General features: G+C 68.9%; 1 protein-coding gene across 1 annotated transcript in view; it reads left to right on the top strand.

Annotated features, from left to right (window-relative positions):
- SND1 (staphylococcal nuclease and tudor domain containing 1) overlaps positions 1-21543 on the top strand; it is a 143750-nt gene that overhangs the window by 121682 nt on the left and 525 nt on the right. Inside the window, exons 17-23 of the mRNA XM_044429680.1 lie at positions 11778-11966; positions 15916-16057; positions 17274-17397; positions 18275-18344; positions 20593-20706; positions 21139-21342; positions 21455-21499. Coding sequence (XP_044285615.1) covers positions 11778-11966; positions 15916-16057; positions 17274-17397; positions 18275-18344; positions 20593-20706; positions 21139-21342; positions 21455-21499 — 888 coding nt within the window. The remainder of the gene's footprint in view (positions 1-11777; positions 11967-15915; positions 16058-17273; positions 17398-18274; positions 18345-20592; positions 20707-21138; positions 21343-21454; positions 21500-21543) is intronic.

Below are 21543 nucleotides of genomic sequence, written 5' to 3'. Positions count from 1 at the left end.
CGGCGGCACCGGCCCGCCGCGCCTGCTGCCGCCGCCTTCAGCGAAGCGTTGGTCGTCCGTCGACTGCGGCGGCGGCGGCGGCGGCAGGAGGCGGAGGGCGAGCGGGGGCGGCGGCGGCAGCGGCGGCGGCGGCGGCAGCAGCGGAGCAGCCCGGGACCATCTTCCGGGGGCGCCGGCCGGGCTAGCGGCGGCGGCGGCGGCGGGCCTCCTCTCGCCCGGTGGGGCTGGCGCAGGCAGCAGCCGCCCGGGCTGCTCTCGCATCCTTTTGTCCTTCAGTGAAAACGGGGATGTGCCGCCGCCGCCGCCGCCGCCGCTGCCGCTGACGCATCGTGTTCTCGGGCAGCGCGAGCGGCGTGATGCGGCCCCCGCGCTGGTCTGAGCGCCGCCGCCCCCTCGCTCCCCTCCGGGGGTTAATGGGGAAGGCGGCAGCCAGCCAGCCGGCCGGCAGGCGGGCGGGCGGGCGGGCGGCTCAGTGCGGCGCTTTGCCGGGCTCCCTTCCTCGGGCCGGCCGGCCGGCGGGCGGGCGGGCGGGCAAGCCGCTGCGCCGCGGGGGGCTCTCTGGGCAGGGGCCCTGGGGGGGCGCTGCCACCCGCCCTCCGCGCCGAGCGCTCCTTCTGGAGCTGCGGCCGGCCTGGCGCGCATTCGCAGGGGGCGGGCTGCCCGGTGCCCCACGCCGGCCGGAGGCTGCAGAGGGGCCGCCGAGGGCGCCAGGCGAGTGGTGTGAGGCGGCCCCGGGACTCTGTCGTGTGGGGGAGCAGGTGCCCAGCTGGCTCTGAGCCCATTCTTGCCGGTTCCTCCCCCATGCAAGGAGGTGGCCGGGGCGGACAGAGCCCCACCCCAGAGCCCCCCTCCGCAGGGCGCCCCGTTCCCGCTCTCGGGGCGGCGAGCCCTCCGCGCCTGGGGCTGAGGATCACTGGGGCTCGGGGGTCGCCCGGGGACGCGGCGACTTGTGCTTGCTGGCGGTGACCTTGACGCAGCCCCCTTCTCTGGAAGCGCTCCCATCCCCAGGCAGAGGTCAGCGGTTCCCTGGGCGGGGGCGGGCAGAGACGGCTCCAGCATGGGACTGGGGGCGCAGCGCTCCAAGGCTCTCCATGTATGCCCCCCCCTTGAGCGCATCCCCGGCACAGCAGCTCTCCCCGGGCTTTGCCCACCGCCTGCCAGCAGCCAGGCCATATGGGGCGGGCGCCACGGGAGGCCACGGTCTGCCTCTGCCGCGCCTGCCCTTGCCCCCTCCCACCCCTCCCCTCTGGGTGCAGGAGCAGCCGTGCTTGGCCAGTGCTTGCTGCAGGTGGTGTGCAAGTGGGAGCTGGGGGGGGCAGGGGTGCTGTGGGGGCTGCAGGGCAGGCGCTTGACCCGCTCCCCCCCCCCCCGCAGGGGCTGCCTTAGTTTGTCCAGGGGCCCAGGCAGCTGTGCGACTTCCCTGGGGGGGCTGGACCTCTTGGCTCCCACAGGAGGTGGCTGTCCTGCCCAGGACGGTTTGGGTCCCCGAGTCTGGCGCCCCGTGTCTCCTCTGGAAGGGGCAGAGTGGGGAAATGCCCTGGGCATGGATGCCAGGCCCCTGGTCCACCCAGAGCAGGGTCTGCTGCTTCGGAAGCCACGATAGCCTCCCCTCCCCTCCCCTCCCCTTGTCAGCACTGCAGGCTTAGATGCCCTTGTTTGGCTGGGGGTGCCACCCAGAGGTGGCTGAAGCAGCAGGGACAGACGCATGCCCCTGAGCAGGGCGGCTGGCTGGCAGCTCCTGGCCACGGGCCACCCTGCCCCCCCCCCCCCCCCCCCGGGCGGGGGGCGCCCCCGCCCGGCCCCCCCCCCCCCCCCCCCCCCCCGCAGCGTGCCTGGGGCTGTTCTGGATTCCCAGCTCAGGCCTCCACAAGCGTCTGGCTGCCGCCGTCAGGAAACGGCATCCCGGGCGGACAAGGGTCGTAGCAGGGCAGGATCCGTCGGAGGAGGCCTTTGGGGCAGGGCCAGACCAGGGTGTCCAGGCAGCACCTCCACGCCCCGGGGCAGCGTTCCTCGGGTGTTAGTACCCCTGGAGGCTGGCCGCTCTCTGCACACCCTCCCTGCTTTTCAGAGACAAGCTGCCTCCGACTGTCAGTGCTTGACCAGGTGGTGTTTCGGGTCTGGCCCGGCAGGGCGCTGGCAAAGAGGTCGTCCTGGACTCCAGGGTGGGCGGCTGGATCCCGTTGCGAGGCACACACGGACCTGGCTGGGGGAGAGCTTGGGGGCAAATCAGCCACGTCCAGCGTCTCAAGGAGAGTCGGTGGGGGACGGACGGGAAAGTAGGAGGTCTCTGTGATTCTGAGCTGCACCCCCAGACAGGCTGCCAGCCCCCGTTGCCTGGAGAGCACTGCAGGCACGCAGAAAGCGGCCTGCATCCGTTGCTCAGCATGCACAGGCAGTGCACACCCCGAGGCATCCCAGGAGCCATTGGCAAGGGCTCGCCTCTGCCAGAAGCCCCCTGCCCCCCCCGCCCTCCCTGCAAGCAACCAGGGACCCTGGCGGAGGGGCCAGGTGCTTATCCTCCTGCGGGGAAACCCGGCTGCCCCCACTGCTCTGGGAGCCGATCTGCTCCTCCTCCTCTCCCGGCCAGGGGTTTGCAGGCCCCACGGCTTTCTCCTCCCGGAGTGCCCCTTACCTTGCTCAGCCTGGGCGATTCTGAAGAGCCGTGTGCCCGGCCTTGGCCCACGCTGGGCTCTGAGCAGTCCTCCATGTGGCGGCCAGGAGGGTGCCGTGAGGGCAGGCCCCCAGGCCAGTCTCCAGCAGGCGTCAGAGGTGCCCTGGAGCAAGCTGTGGGAGCTGGGGGAGGGGGGCTGGCTGGATGCAGGGGCCCGACCCTTCCCAGTGGGGCGGGCAATTGGGGCCTGGCATTAGAGCAAACAGGAGCGGGTGTCTCACCCCGCTCTTCCCCAGGGAGGCCTGGCCGGTGCCCCCAGAAACTTTGGGAGCAGGCAGGGAGTGGTGGAGAAGCGGACGGACCTGCCAAAGTGGGCTGGCCATGGGGGGTGGCGGAGGAGGCCCAGGGGGACCTCGTCCTCCTTGCCCCCGGAAGCAAAGCGCAGACTGGGCGTCTCACCTCTCCTGATCAGGCTAGATGTCGTGGCCGGGTGGTCCTGGTCCCGAAGGTGTGTCTGCCGAGGCTTTTCACCTCCGGGCTTGCGCCGTGGAGCCCAGCTGCCCCCCCAGCCTGCCGTTGCCACCTGAGCGGCTTGCTTGAGGCTCGTGGCTGCACCAAGGTGCGGCTGATCTGAGCAGATGCCTGAAACTGACATCCCCTCCTCCCGCCCCGGCCGCGCTCCCTCTGCCTGCTTGCTGCATCGGCCTCCCGGGCAACTCTGCCTGGCTTCTGGCCTCCCCTTGCCCAGGGCCCGCACAGGTGTAAGCATGGGCACCGGTCCAGGCACCCCCTGCGATGCTGCTTTGCTCACGGGTACTTAAGACTTTGTGGAGAAGATCGCAAACGGGTGGCTGCAGGGGGGAGCATCATAGGAACAGGGCAAGTCAGAGGGTCTCCCGGCCATCTAGTCTGACCCCCGGCCTCAGTCAGCGCTGCTCAGCGTAATCCTGAACGTGCGGCTGCCCAATCTTTCCTGGAACGCCCTCCGTGAGGGGCCCCCCGCCGCCTCCCACGGCAGCCCCTTCCATATCCAAATCACTTAGACCCAGAGGCTGTGGGTCAGGCGCACCGTATCCTGGACAGCCTTAAAATGTGGGCGCAGGGCTGTGCTGGGTCAGACCAAGGGCCTCCCGAGCCTAGCACTCCCTTCCCACCGCAGCCGGCTGCAGCTTCCGGGAAGGCAGGAGGTGGGGCAGTGGCACAGCGTGGTCTCCAGAGGCCGGAGGGCACAGGCATGCCGCCCCTGCTGCCGGGGTCCTCACAGCCATCGGGACCAGTAGCCCCCGTAGCCTCGTTTCCCGCCGTGAATCTGCCCAGTGTGCAGCTTACTGCTCAGCCACTGCTAGGCCAGCGTGCGTCCGCCACTGCACCCGGTTCCAGGGCGCGCACCATGCAAAAGCGCCCATCCTGTGTCCCAGCAGTCCCTTTGGGCTCCACTGTTGCGGACGAGGGGGCCCCTTTCTCTGCCCCTGCGTGCTTTAGAAGGGAGTTCGGCCGGCTCGTGGGACAGAAGGCAACGCAGCTCGTGCGTGGTGCGCGTAGCCTCTCGTGCGCGAGGCGAGTGTGTGCAGGAGGCTGCGAGGTTGCGCTCCGGTCCTGGTTGTGGGCGTCTGTGTGGGGCACCTGGTTGGCCATGGGGGGAGCCGAATGCGAGGTGGGACGGCTCAGCCCTCCCTCGGCTCTTTGTGCGCCTCTGCCAAGTCTCGGCGTCAGCTCCCGGCCGAAGCATCCGGGCCACAGATGTGGCCTCACCCACCCCGGCTGCGCCCGGGCCGGCGTCTCTGCCTGCTCTCCGCCTGGCTGCTCCTGCTCTTCGGCATTTCTGCTGGCAAGGCGTTGCAACCATGACGCCTTTCCGAATGTTCCCACAGCAAGGAGCCCAGTCCCTTCATTTCCCTCATGCTGGTCCTCAGCAAAAAGCCCCCACGGCCCCCAGTGAGCGCCCGCCAGAGACCGGGTGGAGTTGGCTGGTGACGGTGCTGCCAAGGGCACGCCCAGCCCGAGGGCCGCGAGGCGCTCGGTGTGGGCCGGCGGGGCAGCTTGCCTGAGGCCGGGCGTCCCGGGCAGGGCTCAGAAGCGGCTCTTCCACAGCCCCACTCCGGCCTCCCGTGCAGTGCCTGCCTCCGAGGGTGGAGAGCCATGAGCTGCGTTGGTGGCCTGCGCCAGCGAAGCCATGGGCCCCGGGAACAGCCGGGCAGTGTGGCAAGGGCCTTCTTCGCCTGGTGGGCAGGGAGCGTCTTCCCGGGGAGGCTGCTGGGCTTGAGCACCTGCCTGGGATGCAAGCACCCCTCCGCGGTGGGGTCCTCCCAGCCCGGCTGTGCCGTGCAAACCAGCGGAAAGCACTTGGCAGTATCAGCAAGAAGCATGGAAGGAGGGCCTTTCCTCCGTTTGTGGGGAGCCAGAGCCGTTCTGGGTGCTGGCTGCAGGCGTTGATGGAGCCAGCTCCTCCCCAGCCCCGGGGCGGTGGGGGGGGGGGCCCTGCTCACTCCTGTGAGTCAGGCGTGTGCCTGCGATTTGCTCAGGGGATGCCTAAGTCCGGCCCAGGCAGGAGAGGCTCTCTGGGTGGAGCTCAGAAAAGGGGGCGCAGCTCCTCCCTGCCCCACGCCTGGGGACCACCGAGAGGCCGGGTCTCTCCGCACGGTAGGAAGAGGCTCCGTCCAGGAGAGGTGGGGCTTCTTGTGGGGTCTCAGTCCTTCAGGTCTCAGAGGCAGAGCTCAAGGCACCTTCAAAGCTGTTGCCCATGTTTGCGGGGGGAGATCTGGCTCTGGGGGTATTCGGGGAAGATTCCTGGGCCGCGCTCTGCAGGTGCCCAGAAGCACTCTTTCCTGCCCGACTGTCTCCGCTGTTGCATGCCTGGACTTCTGCCTGGCCGCTCTTTCCTGCACTGGGTGGGCGTGCCAGGATGCCGGTCCTGCTCCCTCTTCTGCCGGAAAGCTGCTGGGAGAGGCGGGGGAAGGCCGTCCCCTTCGTCTGAGCACACGCACTCGTGGGTCATCCCTGCGGCTCCACGCTTGTCATTTTGTTTATTCGTTCACGTATTGAGGCAATTTATATACCACTCGCTGGCTAAAAATACCTCTAAGCAGTAGCAGCGTTTCCCCGGTTGCAGTACCACGTGGCACTACGAGAGGGCGTCTCCTCCGCTCTTGGCCGGGCCGGAAGCGTCCGTGTGGGGGGGCGTGCGTCCCTGGGGCCAGGCCCCGCTGGGCCAGAAGCTCCGTGGGCCGGCTTGCCCGGGGCAGCAGAGGCGGAGCGCTGGCCGGGCCCTACGTTCTGGCCGGGCCGGAGGGGGCAGAGCCAGGTCCCCGCCAGCCCCCAGGGCATGGCCTTGCGAGAAGGCCACGCAGAGGCGAGGGGGCCCAGGCCCCACGTGTGGCCCTCCGGGCCGTGCCAAGCGCCGCTTGCTCCCACCTCTGGCCCCACGCAGCGCGGGGTGGGCTGGTCCACAGCTCCACAGACGGGGGTCTGGGCAGGCTGGCCACGTCTGAGCACAATCCCCCCCAGCTGTCCAGTGGGCAGCCCCGGGCCCCATACCCTGTGTGGGGGGAGCGAGGAGCCGCACCGGCAGGGCTGGAGCTGGGGGCTGCTGGGAGGGGAGTCCACCCAGAGGCCTCTCTGTTCCGGCCTCTCTCCAGCCGGAACTGGTTCGCGCTCGGCCAGCTGCACGCTCTGCTCTTGGCCGGCCGCCACACGGGGCCTTGAAAGAGGCCATTGTGTGGCCCGGCCCCTTCGCGGTGGGGCTGCTGCCAGGGGGAGCCACCCTGCTCCCAGCTCCCGCCCGCCATTTCGCAGCATCAGTGGGCCGTCCAAGCCCCGGGGCCCCCCGCGGGAGGCACCCCTGCCGCCTCTGGGGGTGCGAGGCGTCCTCAGATTCCCTGAAGCGGGCATCTCCTGGTGCTGCGCTGCATTCAAAGCAGCCCACGGAATGCCGTCCCTCAAATGCAGCAGCCACAACCAACGGAAAGAGAATATAGCGTAACCTCACCAACAATTAACCGTTTGCTTAGAACATCTGCAGTTTGAATGCTGGCGTATTTCATCCTTTGCAAGCTCATGCAGAGAGAGTAGTGGGGCCTTCTTCTGCCCAGCACGGGAACCGTGAGGAGTCGGTCCCTGAGCTGGTGGGCGGCCAGGCCGGGGTCTTCCGAGACGCAGAGCCAAACTGCGGGAGCCGTGCCCCCGGAGGGGAGGGCCGTCAGGCTCCTGGTCCTGCGACGGCGTGCCAGCCCCGGGGCAGTGGGGCTGGGCGCGCCAGTCACCAGGAGCATGGGCTGAGGGATGCCAAGCACGGCGGGACTGGCCAAGCCGCGAAGGCGTGCGCATTTCCTTCGGCGGAACCCTCACCGAAGGCTCCCGAGCGTGGGCGGGGGGCGGGGGGTGCTTGGCCCGGTCACTGCCTGAAGGGTCCGGAACAGAGCGCCGTGTGGGTTTCTGCCAGTCGAGGGGCGTCCGTGGTGGGGGCCACTGCGTCCTGTATTGGCAGCAACACTTCTCCTGCTGCTCATGGATGATCTGGAGTTGGGAATGGCGGACTGTGAGGTGCTCCGGAAGGCGCTCGCCCTGCTGGGAGAATGGGGTCGGGGGGGGCAAGTGCAGGCCAGCGTGGGCAGAGCAGGGGGGGTGCTGGTGGGATCTGAGCAAGCAGCGGCTGAGCAAGGACGGGATGGGGGGGGCAGTGCTACGAACACGCCGACCCACCGCAGGGCTGCCGTGAAGAAGGCCAGCCCCCCAGGCGTAACCGGGAGGGGCCAATGCTCCACTCGGGTCCTGCAAGGCTGTGATGCCGCCCATTAGCACCACATTCTCTGGGTGGCTGTTACAATAAAATTCTAAAATTATATGTATACATAATCAAGTGGCAGGTAAAACTAATGCAGTTCATGCATTACAGATGGTAATCTAAGTGGTACCATAGCTGCCCTGGAAAAGAAGTTTTGTCAGGTGCCTGAAGCTCAGCAAAGTGGGTGCCTGGCGGATCTGCAAAGGTAGAGCTTTCTGCAACCGGGGGCCAGCGCAGGAAAGGCCCTGCTCCTCACAGCCTCCGGCTTAACCTCCTTAGGCAGAGGAACTCATGGGACGGCCTCCGTTGGTGACCTTGAGCAGCAGTGAGACGCTCCAAGAATAATGTGGTCCCAAACCGCTTGTGTGCCATGGCCAGCCCTTGAATTCAGCCCGGATTGGAACAGGCAGCCAGTGCTGCCTCTGGCAAGGGGTGCAGTGTCCTCACCAGCAGCTGCACTGCCCTGTTCTGGGTCACTGGAAGAGCCCAGCCTGTCTGCAAGGGAGGCCCCACACACAGTGCCCTGTGGCAGTCAAACCCGGAGGCTACCAGTGCATGAATGACCCGGGCAAGACGACCCTCGTCCTAGTAGGAGTGCCGCTGGTGGATGAGCTGGGGAGGATGAAAGCCCGTCCTGGCAGCCGAGTTCACCTGGACAAGCAGGGAGAGCTCGGGGTCCAGAGCACCCCCAGACTATGAGCTTGGGCCTGTGAGGGGGGTGCAGCCCTGTCCAGACAGGTTTACAGTCGAAACGGGTCTTGTCAGGCTGAGCTTGAGCTTACTGGCCTTGTCCAGCTCATTGCTGAGCCCAGATGCTGATCAACGGTGGAGGTCGCCCCAAGAGAAGAAGAGGGAGCTGAGCGTCATCCGCATATTGATGGCAGTTCAGCCCAGCCCTCCCAGTGCGCTCCCCCAGCGGTTTCATGCGGCTTTTGAAGACCATGGGGGACAAAATCGGACCCCGCGGTACTCCAGGAGATGAATGTCGTGGTGCAGAGCGATGATCCCCCGGCAGCACCCTCCAGAGACGGTGCGCCACGTCGGAGCAGAGCCCGCGCGGCGCAGGGCCTCTGACTCCCCACCCGGCTAGACGCTCCAGAAGGGTGCCACGGCCAATGGTCTCGAGGGCCCCCAACGGGTCGCACTGCCCCTTCTCCCTCCCAGGAACGGTCATCCCGCAGGGCAACCACGGCAGGCTCAGTCCCACCGCCAGGCCTGAAACGGAGCAAGACCACCCGCTTCCCGCAAGAGCGCTTGGAGTGGCCCGGCCCCCGCCTGCTGGACCGCCTTGCCCAGGAAGGGGGCAGTGCCCGTCAGCCGTTTCCGACATGGCAGCACCGCTCCCTCTCTCAGGGAGGCATTTATGGCCCCCAGGGCCCGGGTGCGGATCCCCTCCCAGATCTTCCAGTAAGCCAAGCTGGCAAGGATTGAGCCAGCGGGGGAAGGCCGGACTAGGACCTGGCCACGCGACTGGGCCACGGAGGCAGGCAGCATCCGCTGGGCCCGGGACCGCTCGCCTGTTCGTCACTTCCGAGAAGGGGCAGCCCCCCAGGGCAGCGCTTCTGCCCACACAAAATCGCAGGGCGCCACTGCAGACGGGCGGTGGCACCGGCCAGATGCTCGATGCCCTGGCGGGCTCCCCCGGAAACTCCGGTGCACCGTCAGGCGCTCGCCTTCGCACCTGTGCGCCACCATTTCGGTTAGTGGGATTGTCGCACTGGATACTGCCCAGGATCTTGAGCTTCGTCTCTTGTCCCCGCCGTTGTTCATTCTGCCATTATACTTACTGCATTTCTATACTGCCCACAGTCAAAGCTCTCGGGATCGCTTGCAGCGTGACGTTTGATTCAAGTTCTCTCTCTCACTTCCAGAAAACATCCATTCAGGCATGTGCATCTGCCATTTGCCTTGGCAATGAAGACAAACACCCCCAAATCCGGTTTTCCTGCAGTGCCGCCTCCTTATACTCCGGCCGCGTGTTTTGCGCTCTCTTCTCGTCCTCCCATGCGCAGAGCATCTTGCCAGGATCTCCTGTCTCCAATACGTTTACCGGGTTCTAGTGCTGCTCTTACTATAATTCCCAGCTTTATGGAACAGCAGAGCTGGAGCGGGCCAGCGAGCCGTCGGGCGACGCTCGGCCCCGCCGGGGCTCCCGGCCGAGGGCTGCCCACAGTGCCCCGAAAGCCTCCGGCGCAGGAGCCCTCCAGCAGCTCGTTTGCATCCCGGTTCTCTCCGCGCGTTTCCTGCTGGCCTGCTCTCTCCCTCGCCTTTTCTCCTCATTTGGGCGTGAAGGCAGCCATTTTCCGCTCTCTCCGGTCTAACGGGCTTGCTCGATCCGCGGAGGCCCTCGCAGGCGCTTCACGGTCTTGCCTGAATTGTGGCGCTCATTCTTGCTCCGCCTCCGTCATTGTGCTTTCAAGTAGCTCCTGCTCCCAAAAGCGTCCTGGAGAGATTTCAGAAGGCCAACTCTCCGTTCCAAGTTTTAAAGTTTCCTCCTCTGAGGTCGAACACGACTGCGCTCTGTTTCCTCGGACATTCCCTGCCGTGCAAGGCATTGCTCCGGTCTGAGGTGGGGCACTTGAAGCGCTGCTGCAATCTGTTCTCCTTTGGGGGTCTCCTTGAGTTGGTTCCCCACCGAAATGCTCCCAGCATGTCGGTCCAGCGGGGAGCGAGGTGTGCTCCGCACGGAGCGGCTTTTCCCAGTGGCGGGTCCCAGGCGAACGCTGCTTCATGGAGGCACACGGGCCTCTGCCACCGTCGTGCGGTACCGACCTGGAGTTGGCGGTGTTTTGCTGGGCACGCATTCCCACAGCTGCCTGCAGGGCCCACAGCCTCCAGCTTCTCTCCGTAAAGCAAGCCGCCTGTGCCCCCATCTTGGCGTGGGGCTCCTGCCAATGCACACGCAGGGGACCCTTTCCCACCACACTTGATGACGAGTTGGGTGCAGCATTTGGGACCCTCATCTGTTCTTTACGGGGGGTGGGGGCAGCTGGGGTGCCCCGTGTGCCTTGTCTGCTCCCTCCATGGAGCTGGAAACGGCACATAGTCGGCGGCATGGCCGTCCCCAGCATGCAGCCTCCCAGCCCCCCTCCCCCCCCCAGCCCTGTTCGTGCAAAGGGCCCGCTTCGTTCCCACAGTGACTTGGAAAGGGTCGCTGGCAGGGGGGCATTGGACAGCCTTCCTTTCTTCCGGAAAAGAACCTATTTTGCTGCCGTGCGCCCCCAGTTCTCTTCCTGGGTCCTTCACCTCCATGGGGGACTGGAGCCAGTCCCCCCCCCCCCGCAGAGGGTGCCACCCACAGCCGTCTCCGGGCCCTTTTGGCTCATCCTGCCTGGCACCTTGAATGTCGCTGCAGCCTCCGGGCAAGCGCTCAGGCGCTCCTGAGGAGAGAGCGGCGGGACGGGTGGGGGCGGAGGCAGAAGGAAGCAGCACTGATTGCGACCTGCCCCCGCGTGTGGCGGGCCGCATCCTGCAGCAGCCATCCTCGGGCAGAGGATGCCCTGCACCTCAGGTGCCGGCCTGACAGCCGCTGGCCTGGCCTGGGTGCTGAGGAGGGCGTACGTGGCCACCGAGTCCCTCGTCGCCCGTGTTTTGCAAGGGAAACAGGGCTGTGAGTGTTCGAAACACCCTGCGGGGGCTTGGGCCAGCCGGGCCCCCCCATGAATACACCCCAAAGTGAGGCCAGCCCAGGGATTGGGCCGGGAAAGCCCCATCCAAACTGTCCTGTGCCGGCAGCCCTCTGAGGAGTCCCGGGTGCTGTGACCTGCCTCGCGGCTCCGGGAGGGATGGCTTTGCCCAGGAGCCTGGGTGCCAGACGCCCCAGCACGGGAAGGGGCCGGGCCGGGTGGGGGGTGACGAGGGCCGGTGCCCTCAGCTGCATCGCCCTGCTCCCCCCGGCACTTGCCCGCCTGCCGCCCGCTCTCCCACCGCTGGCCAAGCCAAGCCAGCATTGATTCCCAGGCAGCGCAGCGGACAAGGGCAGTCCCCGAAGCAAAGTCATGTGCTGCCTGACCCCGGGGACCGAGAGCGCATCGACTTCGAGTTTGCTCAAGTGACGCCGCCCGGGGCTGTGGGGCCGCGGCTCGATTTGCGCAGCTGCCTGCCCCCCCCCCCCCCGGCTGGGCACGGCGGGGCACGTGGGGGAGGCCGCCCCCTGGCCGGCCTGTCCGACAGGCTGGAGGCCTGAGCGGGGCATGCAAGCGAGGCCAGCGCCTGGCCTCGCACCGCCTCTTCGGAGGCCGGCCGCTGAGACCCGTGGTGCACGGCACCGGGCGGGCAGGGAGGGAGGGAGGGAGGGGCCTCTGCGCGGGCCGGCAGCCACTTCCTGCCCCTGCCCCTGCCCCTGCCCGCCGGCTGACTGCTCTCCACCCCGCTGCTTCTCCGCAGGTGGAGGTGGAGGTGGAGAGCATGGACAAGGCCGGGAACTTCATTGGGTGGCTGCACATCGACGGTGTCAACCTCTCGGTGGCCCTGGTGGAGCAGGCGCTCTCCAAAGTGCACTTCACGGCGGAGCGCAGCAACTACTACAAGCCCCTGGTGGCCGCCGAGGAGGCCGCCAAGCAGAAGAAGGAGAAGGTACGTGCGGCCGCTCCCCGGGCCCTGGGCGCAGAACGAGCCCCAGCGAGCCGCCGGCGCTCCACGAGGCAGTGGGCAGGTGGAGCGAGCTGCAGGGGCGGAGGCTCGGCAGACGGAACCAGGCCCCCCGGGAGCCCAGCTGGGCTGCTCCCACCCAGGAGCGTCGCACAGGCAAGAAGCGGTTGGCCCCCAGCAAGGGGCCCCGCTGGCCTCCTGGCTGAGCCTGGGCTGCCCACACGGGACGTGCCTGGACCGCCTCCGTCTCCGGCTGCTGGGCAGAGCCTGCCCTGGGGGCAGCAGAGGCAAGGGGCGAAGGCCAGCAGCCGTGGGCATATGCGCCGGCCTCTCCCAGCCCCCCTGCCAGCACCCAGGCGCCCGTCCCTGTGCCCCCAGGCCAGATGGCTGGCTCGGCTGGAGCAGAGCGGAGGGGTGGGCAGCCACTCACGGGGGCGGGGGGGGCGGGGAGGCGCGCACGCCTGCCTTTTCCTGCAGGAGCAGCCTCTTTGCAGGAGAGCGCTGGCTTCCCCGGCTGCGTGGAGCGAGTTCCTGCGGGAGCGCTTTGCCTGGGAAGCGCTGGCCCCCGAGGGCTCCATGCATGGCTTGCCTTAATTCCTCCATTAATTAAATCAGCGGCAGTTTTGGCGCTGGGGGAGCGTCGCGCCTGTGGGGCTGGGACGGGAGCGGTGGGTAGTGCTGCACACGTGCCCTGGGCCGGGGCCGCGCTCCCGTCCCTGCCGCACGAGCCAAGACGACGGGCTCGCCCGGCTGGCACGTCCCTGCAGGCTCCTGCCCGTGTCCCTGGGGCCTCGGAGGGGAGGGCCCCGCAGTCCGGGGCCACCCTGGGCTCCCCGATGTGCCCCCTCCCCGCGTGCGTCTGGCCGCCGTCCCTTCCTGGCCGGGCGCCGGTGCCGCCCTGCAGACGCGTGGCAGCCGCAGCCTCCTCAGCAGAGGCCCCCTGCCCCATGTCCCACGCGGGCCCAGATGGACCTGGGCGAGACCCAACAGGCTGCGCTGCGGTCAGGCGGGGCTGCCTTTGTGGCACGGCGTGGCGCATCGGCCCTGGACCAGGGCCGCCCAGCCGGTCCGCCCAGCGGCTGGTTAATCTTGCCTCCCAGCTTAAGCCTGGAGACGCGATCCTCCCCCTGGGGTACCCCGGCTGGCCCGCTAAGCCAGCGAAGACGGAGTCCCGCCGTGGTTGGGGGTCCGTAACTGGGCCCCCATGCCCGGCTGGCCATCATGTAGGACTCCCTGACCCACGACAGCCCCCCTGCCTTCACAGCAGGCCCTGCAGGGACCCCTTTGTCTCTGCAGCCAGAGGGGCACCCGCAACGCCACCCTTACCCCACCCCGAAACCTGCCCAGATCCAGAGTGACAACGTGCCCCTTCCTAACGTCTCACACAAGGCCAGAAGCCTGCAGGTCTCTTCCTCTCCCTTCACTGCCCACCCCCACTTGCCAGAACCCGCCGCCACCGGCCTCCTGCCCCTCCTCCGGTCTCACACGGCTCCAGCGCTCCAAGGCGGCAACCTGGACGCCCCCCGCTGCTCACCTGCACCACCCCAGCCAGGGCAGTCGCCGGTGGCACCAGGCCTCTTCCTGTGTTGCGGCTGCCTTAGCACTTCGGGTCAGCCTCAGTCATTAGAGTTGGGGGTCTGCATGAAGGAAATTTAACTCTGTAAGTGCCTATTGGTCTTCAGTCCCCTTGACCCCCTCCCCCCGAGCTGCTGGGCATCCAGTGCCCAGTGCTCTCTCAGGTCTTCCTCCTCGGCTCTGCCTCCAGCCCCACAGCAGCCTCGCCGCCCTCCTCTGGCCCTGCCTGGCCCTTCTGCTTCTTTTTAAAGCTTCGGACTGGGCTCAGGGCTCCAGGTGAGGTCCGCCCCGTGCCGAGCCCAGGGGAACTGGCGCGATTCTTTTGGCTCCTTTTCCAAGTGGAGGACGTGGCATTTGTCCCGCTGAATTCCGCCCTGCGGCTCCCTGCCCAGCATTGCTGCCCATCGGGATCAGCCTCTGTCTTGTCTGCCGGAGCAGGTGCTCTTCACCCAGCTTTGTGTCATCTGCAAATTTAATTCTCCTTCCTTGCGCTTTCCCATCTAAATCATCAATGAAAATACGGGCAGGGGCCAGTCCCAGGACGGGGCCCTGCGGCACCGCACTTGTCGCCCCTCGCCTCTGAAAGGCCCCATCACGCACACCCGGGTGACGTGTCCGGAGACGCGGGAGCAGGCCCTGTGCCCCACACACGCCCTTCCTGCTGGCCCGGGGGGTCCTGCCCGTCACGCGCCGGCACAGGAGGCACCCGGCATGCAGCCCCTGGGCCCCCCTTGGAGCCCTGTCCGGGGGGGGGGTCACCACCTGCAGCCCTTCGGCCACCCGGCTCTCCCCCATTTCCCCTTCTGGGGCAGCGGCCAGGCTGCCGAAACGGGGGCAGGCCAGGCACCCCTCAGGCCCGTCGAGGGCCGTTCCTCCCAGGCAGGCAGCGTTGGCCCAGGACGGAAGGGGCCCCGGCCAGGCAGGACTCCCCGGGGCCCTTCCAGCGCTCGCCCATCGGCACGGCTGCTGGGAGCAGGACAGGAGGCCGGGTCTGGGGTCCCGGAGACCTCCCAGGATCGCACCCCCACCCCGCGGGGGACGGGCGTCCTGGCAAGGCCGCGCTTGAGCCAGCCCCTTCCCTCTGCTCCTTCGGCTCACCAGACTGAGCGAAGCAGCTCACGAAGGGCAGTCCTGCTGTTTGAACCCGCAGACCGCAGAGCAGGGCAAGCGGCGGAGCTGCGGAGCAGCAGCTGTCCAGGTGCGAGCTCCCCCCCAGCCTGGGGGGGCTCAGCGGCTGAGGGCCTGGTGGCGGGGGTGCCGGGTTGCCCGCCGTTGCCTGCGGGCCTCTCCCACCGCCTCCGCACTGGGCCGAGGACGGGGTCTCGCCTCGGAAGGACCCTGCCCCCCAAAGCAGGCCGCTTCTCACGCTCGCCTGGCAGCGTCACTCGGTGCCCCCCCAGTCGGGGACGGCCGCCCCGCGCGGCTCTCCGGCCCCTCCATGCACCAGGCGGCTCCCCACAAGGGAGGGACGGTCCGCTCCCCACATCCGGCTTCACGCTCCCCGGTGCCTCGGAGTGCAGGCAGGCGTGTGGCGGGAGAGTGCGCGCGTGTGTGTGCGTGCACGGGAGGGCCATGCGCACGCTCCGCGCACCGCTGGGCCGCTCACCCGCGACTCGATTGGACCTGACAGCTGTCTGCTCGAATCAGCGCCGAGGCTCCGTGCTCCTGTTGCGCGGCTGCTGGGGCAGGCCGCCACCTGGCGCAGGGCATGGGGCACGGGCGCGGGGCGGGCTGAGCTCATGTGGGGCCGGGGGCCCCCGCCCAGGCTCCCCCCCAGCCTGTCTCGCCAGCGAGCTGTAGCCCAGATCTGGGGCCCAGCAGCTCCCTCTGGGGTGCATGCCCCTCCCTGCCTCGCTGCACCCCACAGACATGCCAGGCCGCTCTGGCTGGCAGAGGCCGCAGCCGCCTGGAGCCCCCAGCCCCGAGCGGCAGCCGCTGCCTGGCTGGCCTAGGACAGCCCCGGCTCCCACTCGGGTCGCCCACCCGGGCTGTGCGGGAGGGCCAGCCTTCCCCGGGCCGGGCTTGGGGGCAGGTTCCCCGCGGGATGCTCCCAAGCTGGGAGCCGTTCCTGCCCAGGGCTGCCCCGTCCCAAGGAGGACGCCCCCGCAGTGGCAGCGCCCGCCTGGCCTGGGGGCCGGCCGGTCCCCAGCCTCCTCCCAGGCCGTCCCGGGCCAGCCGCCGCAAACCCCGCAGAGCCGCGGCTGCCGGCCTGGCCTGGCCGGGTCCTGCCGCCGGGGCAGAGCTGGCGGAGGGGCACGGCCCGGAGGCGGGGCAGCCCCGGCCTCCTGAGCGCCACCGGGGCTCCTGCCCTGCATGCCCCCCCTCGGCCCACACACGAGCCACGTGCCCTCCCCGCCAGGTGTGGTCGCAGTACGAGGAGGCCCCTGCGGAGGACGTGGTGGCCGTCCCCGAGGAGAAGGAGCGCAGCGTCAGCCACAGGCCTGTTTTCGTCACCGAGATCACGGACGAGCTGCACTTCTACGTGCAGGACGTGGAGACAGGTGAGAGGCGGGGGCGGCGTTTCAGGAACAGAGAAGCGGTGTGGCGGGGTCCTCTAGCCGTCTAGTAAGACCCCCGGCTCTGCTGACGAGACGCCTGCCCGGTTCATGGTCAGCCTCTCCTTTGCACCACGGCGCCCATCGGCCCCAGCCCCCACTGCCGACCCGGGCCTCAGGAGGCCTGCGTCTCCCCCCAGGGCCCCAGGGCGTCTCGGCCCCTCCGGCCCCTCCATCGGTCCTCTGGCCACAGCCAGGCTCCCCGGGCGGCTCGCTGCGGCTGGGGCCCTCCAGGGCGCGGCCCCTTCGGCGGCACTTCTGTGGCGCCTGGGTCTGTTCCACAGCGGAACCATGGCCTGATCCAGGCTGCCCGCTCCCACGTGGAGAGCGAGGAATGTGGCCGAGCGCCCCGTGGAGCCTGCCTCCAGCACGGAGTGCACCTGGCCGCTGGGCAGAAGCGAGGCGGGCGAGGGGCCACCGGGGGCGCGCTCACGCCTGGTCACAGGCAGGAGAAGAGACGGTCCATCGGGGCCCCGGGCCCCATGCTGCTCGAGCTCAAGCGCCTGGCCCGGAAGGGGCTGTCGGCCACTGGCCCGCAGCGGGGCCCCCCCGGGCCCAGGCTCGGCCAGCCGCCCGCTCCAAATCCTCGGGCCTCAGCGCCTGAAATGCGCCCGAGGAAACCGGACCAGGCGATGCTCTGGATGGCTCTGCTCGGAAGAGCATTAATGGGAGGGGGGATTTACAGTGGATCTGTGCAGCTTCTCAAAATGCCTCCCAAACGGGTCGTGGGTGTACTGAGAGTTCCCCCTGTTCTCTCCCCGGCCAGAGAGCAGTCGGCCACAAGCCGGGCATGGCCTCAGCGGAGCCGGCTGGAGCCGGGGGTCAGACTAGATGGCCTGGGAGGACCCTTCTGACTCGCTCTGCCCCTGCGTTTCTGTGCCCCCCATGGGATATGATCACACCAGCAGGGCCGGGGAGCACCCGAGTTTCTCTTCCATTATGGTTTTGCCTCATGACCCACGAGGTCCCAGAGGCCAGCAGGGCAAGCGAGCCGGCGCCTGGGCCGTGCGTGCGTGGAAGCAGGGACCTGCCAGGCTGACCCCCCCCCCCAGCCTCCCCTGCAAGCACACGGCCGCTGCAAGGGGCGCTGCTCCGAGGGGCGGCCTCCACCCGGCCGGGATCAGGATCAGGGCCTGCAGAGCTGACCCCCCTCCTCCCAAAGGAACGCAGCTGGAGAAGCTGATGGAGACCATGCGGAGCGAGCTGGCCGCCCGGCCACCCGTGGAGGGCTCGTACACGCCGCGCCGCGGGGACTTCTGCATCGCCAAGTTTGTCGACGGAGAGTGGTACGAGGGCCGGGCCGGGCGGGGTGGGGCGGGGCAGGGGCCCGGGGGGCCGGGGCCGGAGCAGGCCAGCCGCCCGCTCTCCCGTCCTGCGCGTCTCGGCCCGCGGAGCCCGAGAGGCCGGCCGGCCCTGCTGCTCGCCCTGCGCACGGCTGCCCCTCCTGCGTGGCCTGGCGCGTGGGGCCTGCCGTGGACGAAGGCCAGCCCCACACGCGTCGCCATGGGGCCCGTCCCAGCGACCCTGCCATGGCCTGCAGTGCGGGGCCCCCACCCCCTGCCTTGCTCGCCCTTCCTCAGACGCCATTTCCAGAGCTGCAGGTCCCCCCCAGCACCTGTTCCTCCAACACCGCCCCCCCCGCCACTTCTTGAGGCCATCAGTCGGCCTGGGCCTTGCAGTGGGGGTGGGGGGGCCTTGCAAGCCAAAGCAGGAGGCAGGCGGGGGGGGCACCTTCAGTGCCAATGGAGCCGGGCTCAAGTGGGTGGCGAGGGGAAGCGGGCGTGCAAGGCTGGGGGCTCCGGAGCGCAGCGGGGGCGGGCCGGGGAGGCAGCGCCAGGCAGCAGCACCTCGGGGCCTCCGGGGGAGCAGCCCTGGGCGGCCTCTGGCAAGAGAAGAGGCGGAAGGGGCTTTCTCCGGGCCGGACGGGGGGAGGGAACGTCCCGGGCATCCCAGAGCGGCGGGGAGGGGAGGGGAGGGGCCGGGGCATGTCGTCCAGAGAGGGGCCCCTCCACTGGCAAAGGGGGCCTGGAGCAGGAAGGCAGGGAGGACGCGCCCCGGCCCAGCCCTGGCCCTCCTGCCCGTGCCCCATGCCCGCCATGCGCCTCCCCCCTCGGTCTGTGGCTGCCGCCAGGTCTCCCCCGGGCTCACCGCTCGTTCTTCCAGGTACCGAGCGCGTGTGGAGAAGGTGGAGGCCGCGAGCAAAGTGCACGTCTTCTACATCGACTATGGCAACGTGAGTGGCCTCGGGGGGGGGGGGGGGCAGCCACTCAGACAACCCCCGCCCCACACGCACAGACGGGCCTGGGGCAGCCTCTGCTCCCTCTGTGCCTGGAAGTGCGCTGGCTGCTTCCGGGGCAAAGGGAGCCGAACCCGCACGGCCCTCCCCCCTGCCCGGTCTGGCCTCGGGGGCCCAGAAGGGTGGGCCCGGGGATGCCCCGGCCGGTGCCCCAGCAAGCGGATTCCGCCACATTTCTGTCACGGATCCAGCATGAGGCAAGAGGGAGAGAAAGCCCTTCCCCCCCGACACACCACGCACCGTTTCGGGCAGCTTTGTCCGGACTGCAGTCGCTGGACAATCCCAGCTGCCGAACCCCTCCTCTCGGAGGAGCCGCTGCCCTTCTCTGCCCCTTTCCCAGGTCACACGATCAGAGAGTAGAAAGGGGCCCCTGCCCAGCGCAGGTCCTCGGGGGGAAGTGCCCCGGGCAAGGGCTGCCCAGCTGCCTCCGGGGTGGGAGAGGCCACCCCCCAGGCCGCGGCCCCACTGCCGAACTGCCTGGCGCTCTGCTCTGGGGAGGTGTTGCCCTGCTGTCCAGGGAATCCGGCTTCCCATAGCTTGACCCCTGCACTCCAGACGAGGCGAAGGCCTCCTGGCCCTCCAGCGCAGCACTGTGGCCTGCCCAGTATTTGAGCAATGCTGCCGTATCCTCCCCGGTCTTTTCTGCTCAAGGCTCCTCCAGGCTCTCCTCTCAGGGCTCGGCTTCCGGTCCCTGTGTCGTCCTGGTTGCTCCCACCTGGACTCTTCCGGCGTCTCTGCCTCTTCCTGGAAGTGTGGTGGCCAGAGCAAGATGGCGCCTGACTGGCGTGGAGCGGAGGGCAGCCGGCGCCGCACGGTGCCAGTGACGCGCCGCCCTCGTTGCAGCCGCAGCACACCATCGGCTCACGTTGGCCTCGTGTCTGCGGCAATCCCAGGCTCCTCCTCGCTTGCGGCACTTTGAGCCTGGTGCCCCTGTCTTGAACCGTGCGCCGGCTGCCTTCTCCGGGTGGAGCTCAGCGTTCGTCCCAGCCGAATTTCCTTTCATCCGGCTGCTTCCAGCCCACCGAGACGCCTTTGAGCCTCCTTCCGTCTGCCGGGCGTTCGCTGTCCCACCCTGTTTTGTGTCACCTGCCCGTTTGGAAGGCGTTCCCGGCTCTTCCTCAATGCGGACGCAGAGCGGCTCTGGGCCCAGGCCTGACCATGGGCGGCCGACTAGCCGCCCCTGCCCAGCCAGAGCGTGTCCCTCGCAGGCGTGGCAGCAGAGCCGCACACCCCGTTCCGAGTGCAGCCGCACTACCGATTTCCGTAAGCAGAGTGCGGTCCCGGCAGCTTTACTGCCCGTTCCGTTCCAAACTCTGCCGAGGATGGCGCTGGCCTTCCCCACGGCAGCCGAGCCCTGGGCTGGCGCTTCCACAAAGCCGCCCGCCGCCCCGCCAGGGCCCCTGCCGGGCTGCCCAGGTCCCGCCGGGGCAGACCTGGGCTTGGGGCCCCGGCGTGCATCGCTCTGCACTTGCTGCCCTGGGCTGCCCCGGCCCCTTCGATGCCGCGTCTCCCGGCCGGGACGGGCCCCTTGGCAGCACCTCGCGGTCCCTCCCACGTTTAGGTGCCCTTCTGTTGTGAGCACGGTCATCGTCATCGGCAAACTGGCCGCTTCAGTGCTCAGTCCAAGTCCGGAGCATGGATGGATCGGCCCAAAGCACCAGGCCCAAACGGACCTGTGTGCGCGTCGCTTGCACCGGGAGACGTGCCCTGCGCTCCCCGCCTTTGCTCTGTGCCTTCTCCAGTTACTGGCCCAGAGGGGGCCTCCCCTGCACTTCCGGGATCGCTCCGTTTCCTCGGGAGTCTTTGGTGAGGGACGTCATCAAATTCCAGCTCCAGGTGCAAATACTCCTGGCGCTCCAGCTCAGCTTGACCACTGATTCACGCGACTCGCGTTCATCCGTCCGTTTGCGCAACGTACTCAGTTTTCGTCAAGAAAGGGCTTGCGAGGGCCCCTTGCTCAGCCGCCCTGTGTTGTTTCGGAGGGTCTCCCTGGACTTCTGGACGAAAGCCCCCCCACACACACACACACACAGCACTGCAGGAAGGCCCGCCTTGCCGTGGGACTGGGGCCTCCCCACAGTGCTGGGCGTGGCTTGGGGATGCGTTCGGGGCAGGCAGCCAAAGCTGCGGCGGGGAAGGCTGGCCAGGCCCGATCCCCCGTGAACCGGCCCCGCTCTCTCTCCAGAAGGAGACGCTGCCCTCCGCCCGCCTGGCCGCCCTCCCGCAGGCGTTCAGCACCCGCATCCTGCCCGCCCAGGCCTCCGAGTACAAGTTCGCCTTCATCCAGGTGCCGCAGGATGTAAGTCCCCGCCAGGGCCGCGTGGCGCGACGGGAGGGCGGCCCGTGCTCTGCCCGGCTTCGCCTTTGCCCGGGAAGGGGCGGCCCCAGAGGGCCCATGGCACAGCGGGGGAAGCCGGCAAGCCGGGCGCATCCCTGGAGGGGAGGTCTGCGCGGAAGGGAGCTCCCCCTACCCAGCAGAAGGGCTTCACGTGCCGGGGCGGCCTGGGGCTTCATCCCCGGAGGGTGGGGGCCCGGAGGACGCCAGCTGGCCCCAGCCCAAGCAGGATGGAGCAGCCCAGCGAGCCCCCGCTTCCAGGGCCAGCCGGGGGTGGGGGGTCCATGAGGGGCTGGGGAGCCCCACCTCCGCATCCCGGGGGCTGCTGCCGGAACCAGGGCGGTGGGCGGGCGCCCCCGGCTCTGAGCCAGGCTGGCAACCCCTTCCTGTTCGCAGGAGGAGGCCCGGGCAGATGCGGTGGACAGCCTGGTCCGGGACATCCAGAACACGCAGTGCCTGCTGAATGTGGAGCACGCCGGCCCCGGCTGCCCCCACGTCACGCTGCAGTTCGCCGACTCCAAGGGCGACGTGGGGCTGGGGCTGGTGAAGGAGGGGCTGGTCATGGTGGAGCCGCGCAAGGAGAAGCAGTTCCAGAAAGTGGTGAGAGGCTGCCCGGGCACGGCGCCCCCAGAAGCGCTGCAGGCGGGCGGGGGGCCGGGGCCGGGTGGACCCCCGGCTGGGCGGTGCGCCTTCACCTGCCTTCTTTCCACAGATTACGGAGTACCTGAATGCCCAGGAGGTGGCCAAGAGTGCCCGGGTAGGTTGGCTTCCCCACACGTTCCTGTGCGGGGGGGGGGGGGG

The sequence above is a fragment of the Varanus komodoensis genome, unplaced genomic scaffold (genome assembly GCF_004798865.1).
Source record: "Varanus komodoensis strain SLA01 unplaced genomic scaffold, ASM479886v1 scaffold1, whole genome shotgun sequence".
Taxonomy (NCBI): domain Eukaryota; kingdom Metazoa; phylum Chordata; class Lepidosauria; order Squamata; family Varanidae; genus Varanus; species Varanus komodoensis.
This window is presented reverse-complemented; position numbering and strand designations above follow the sequence as displayed.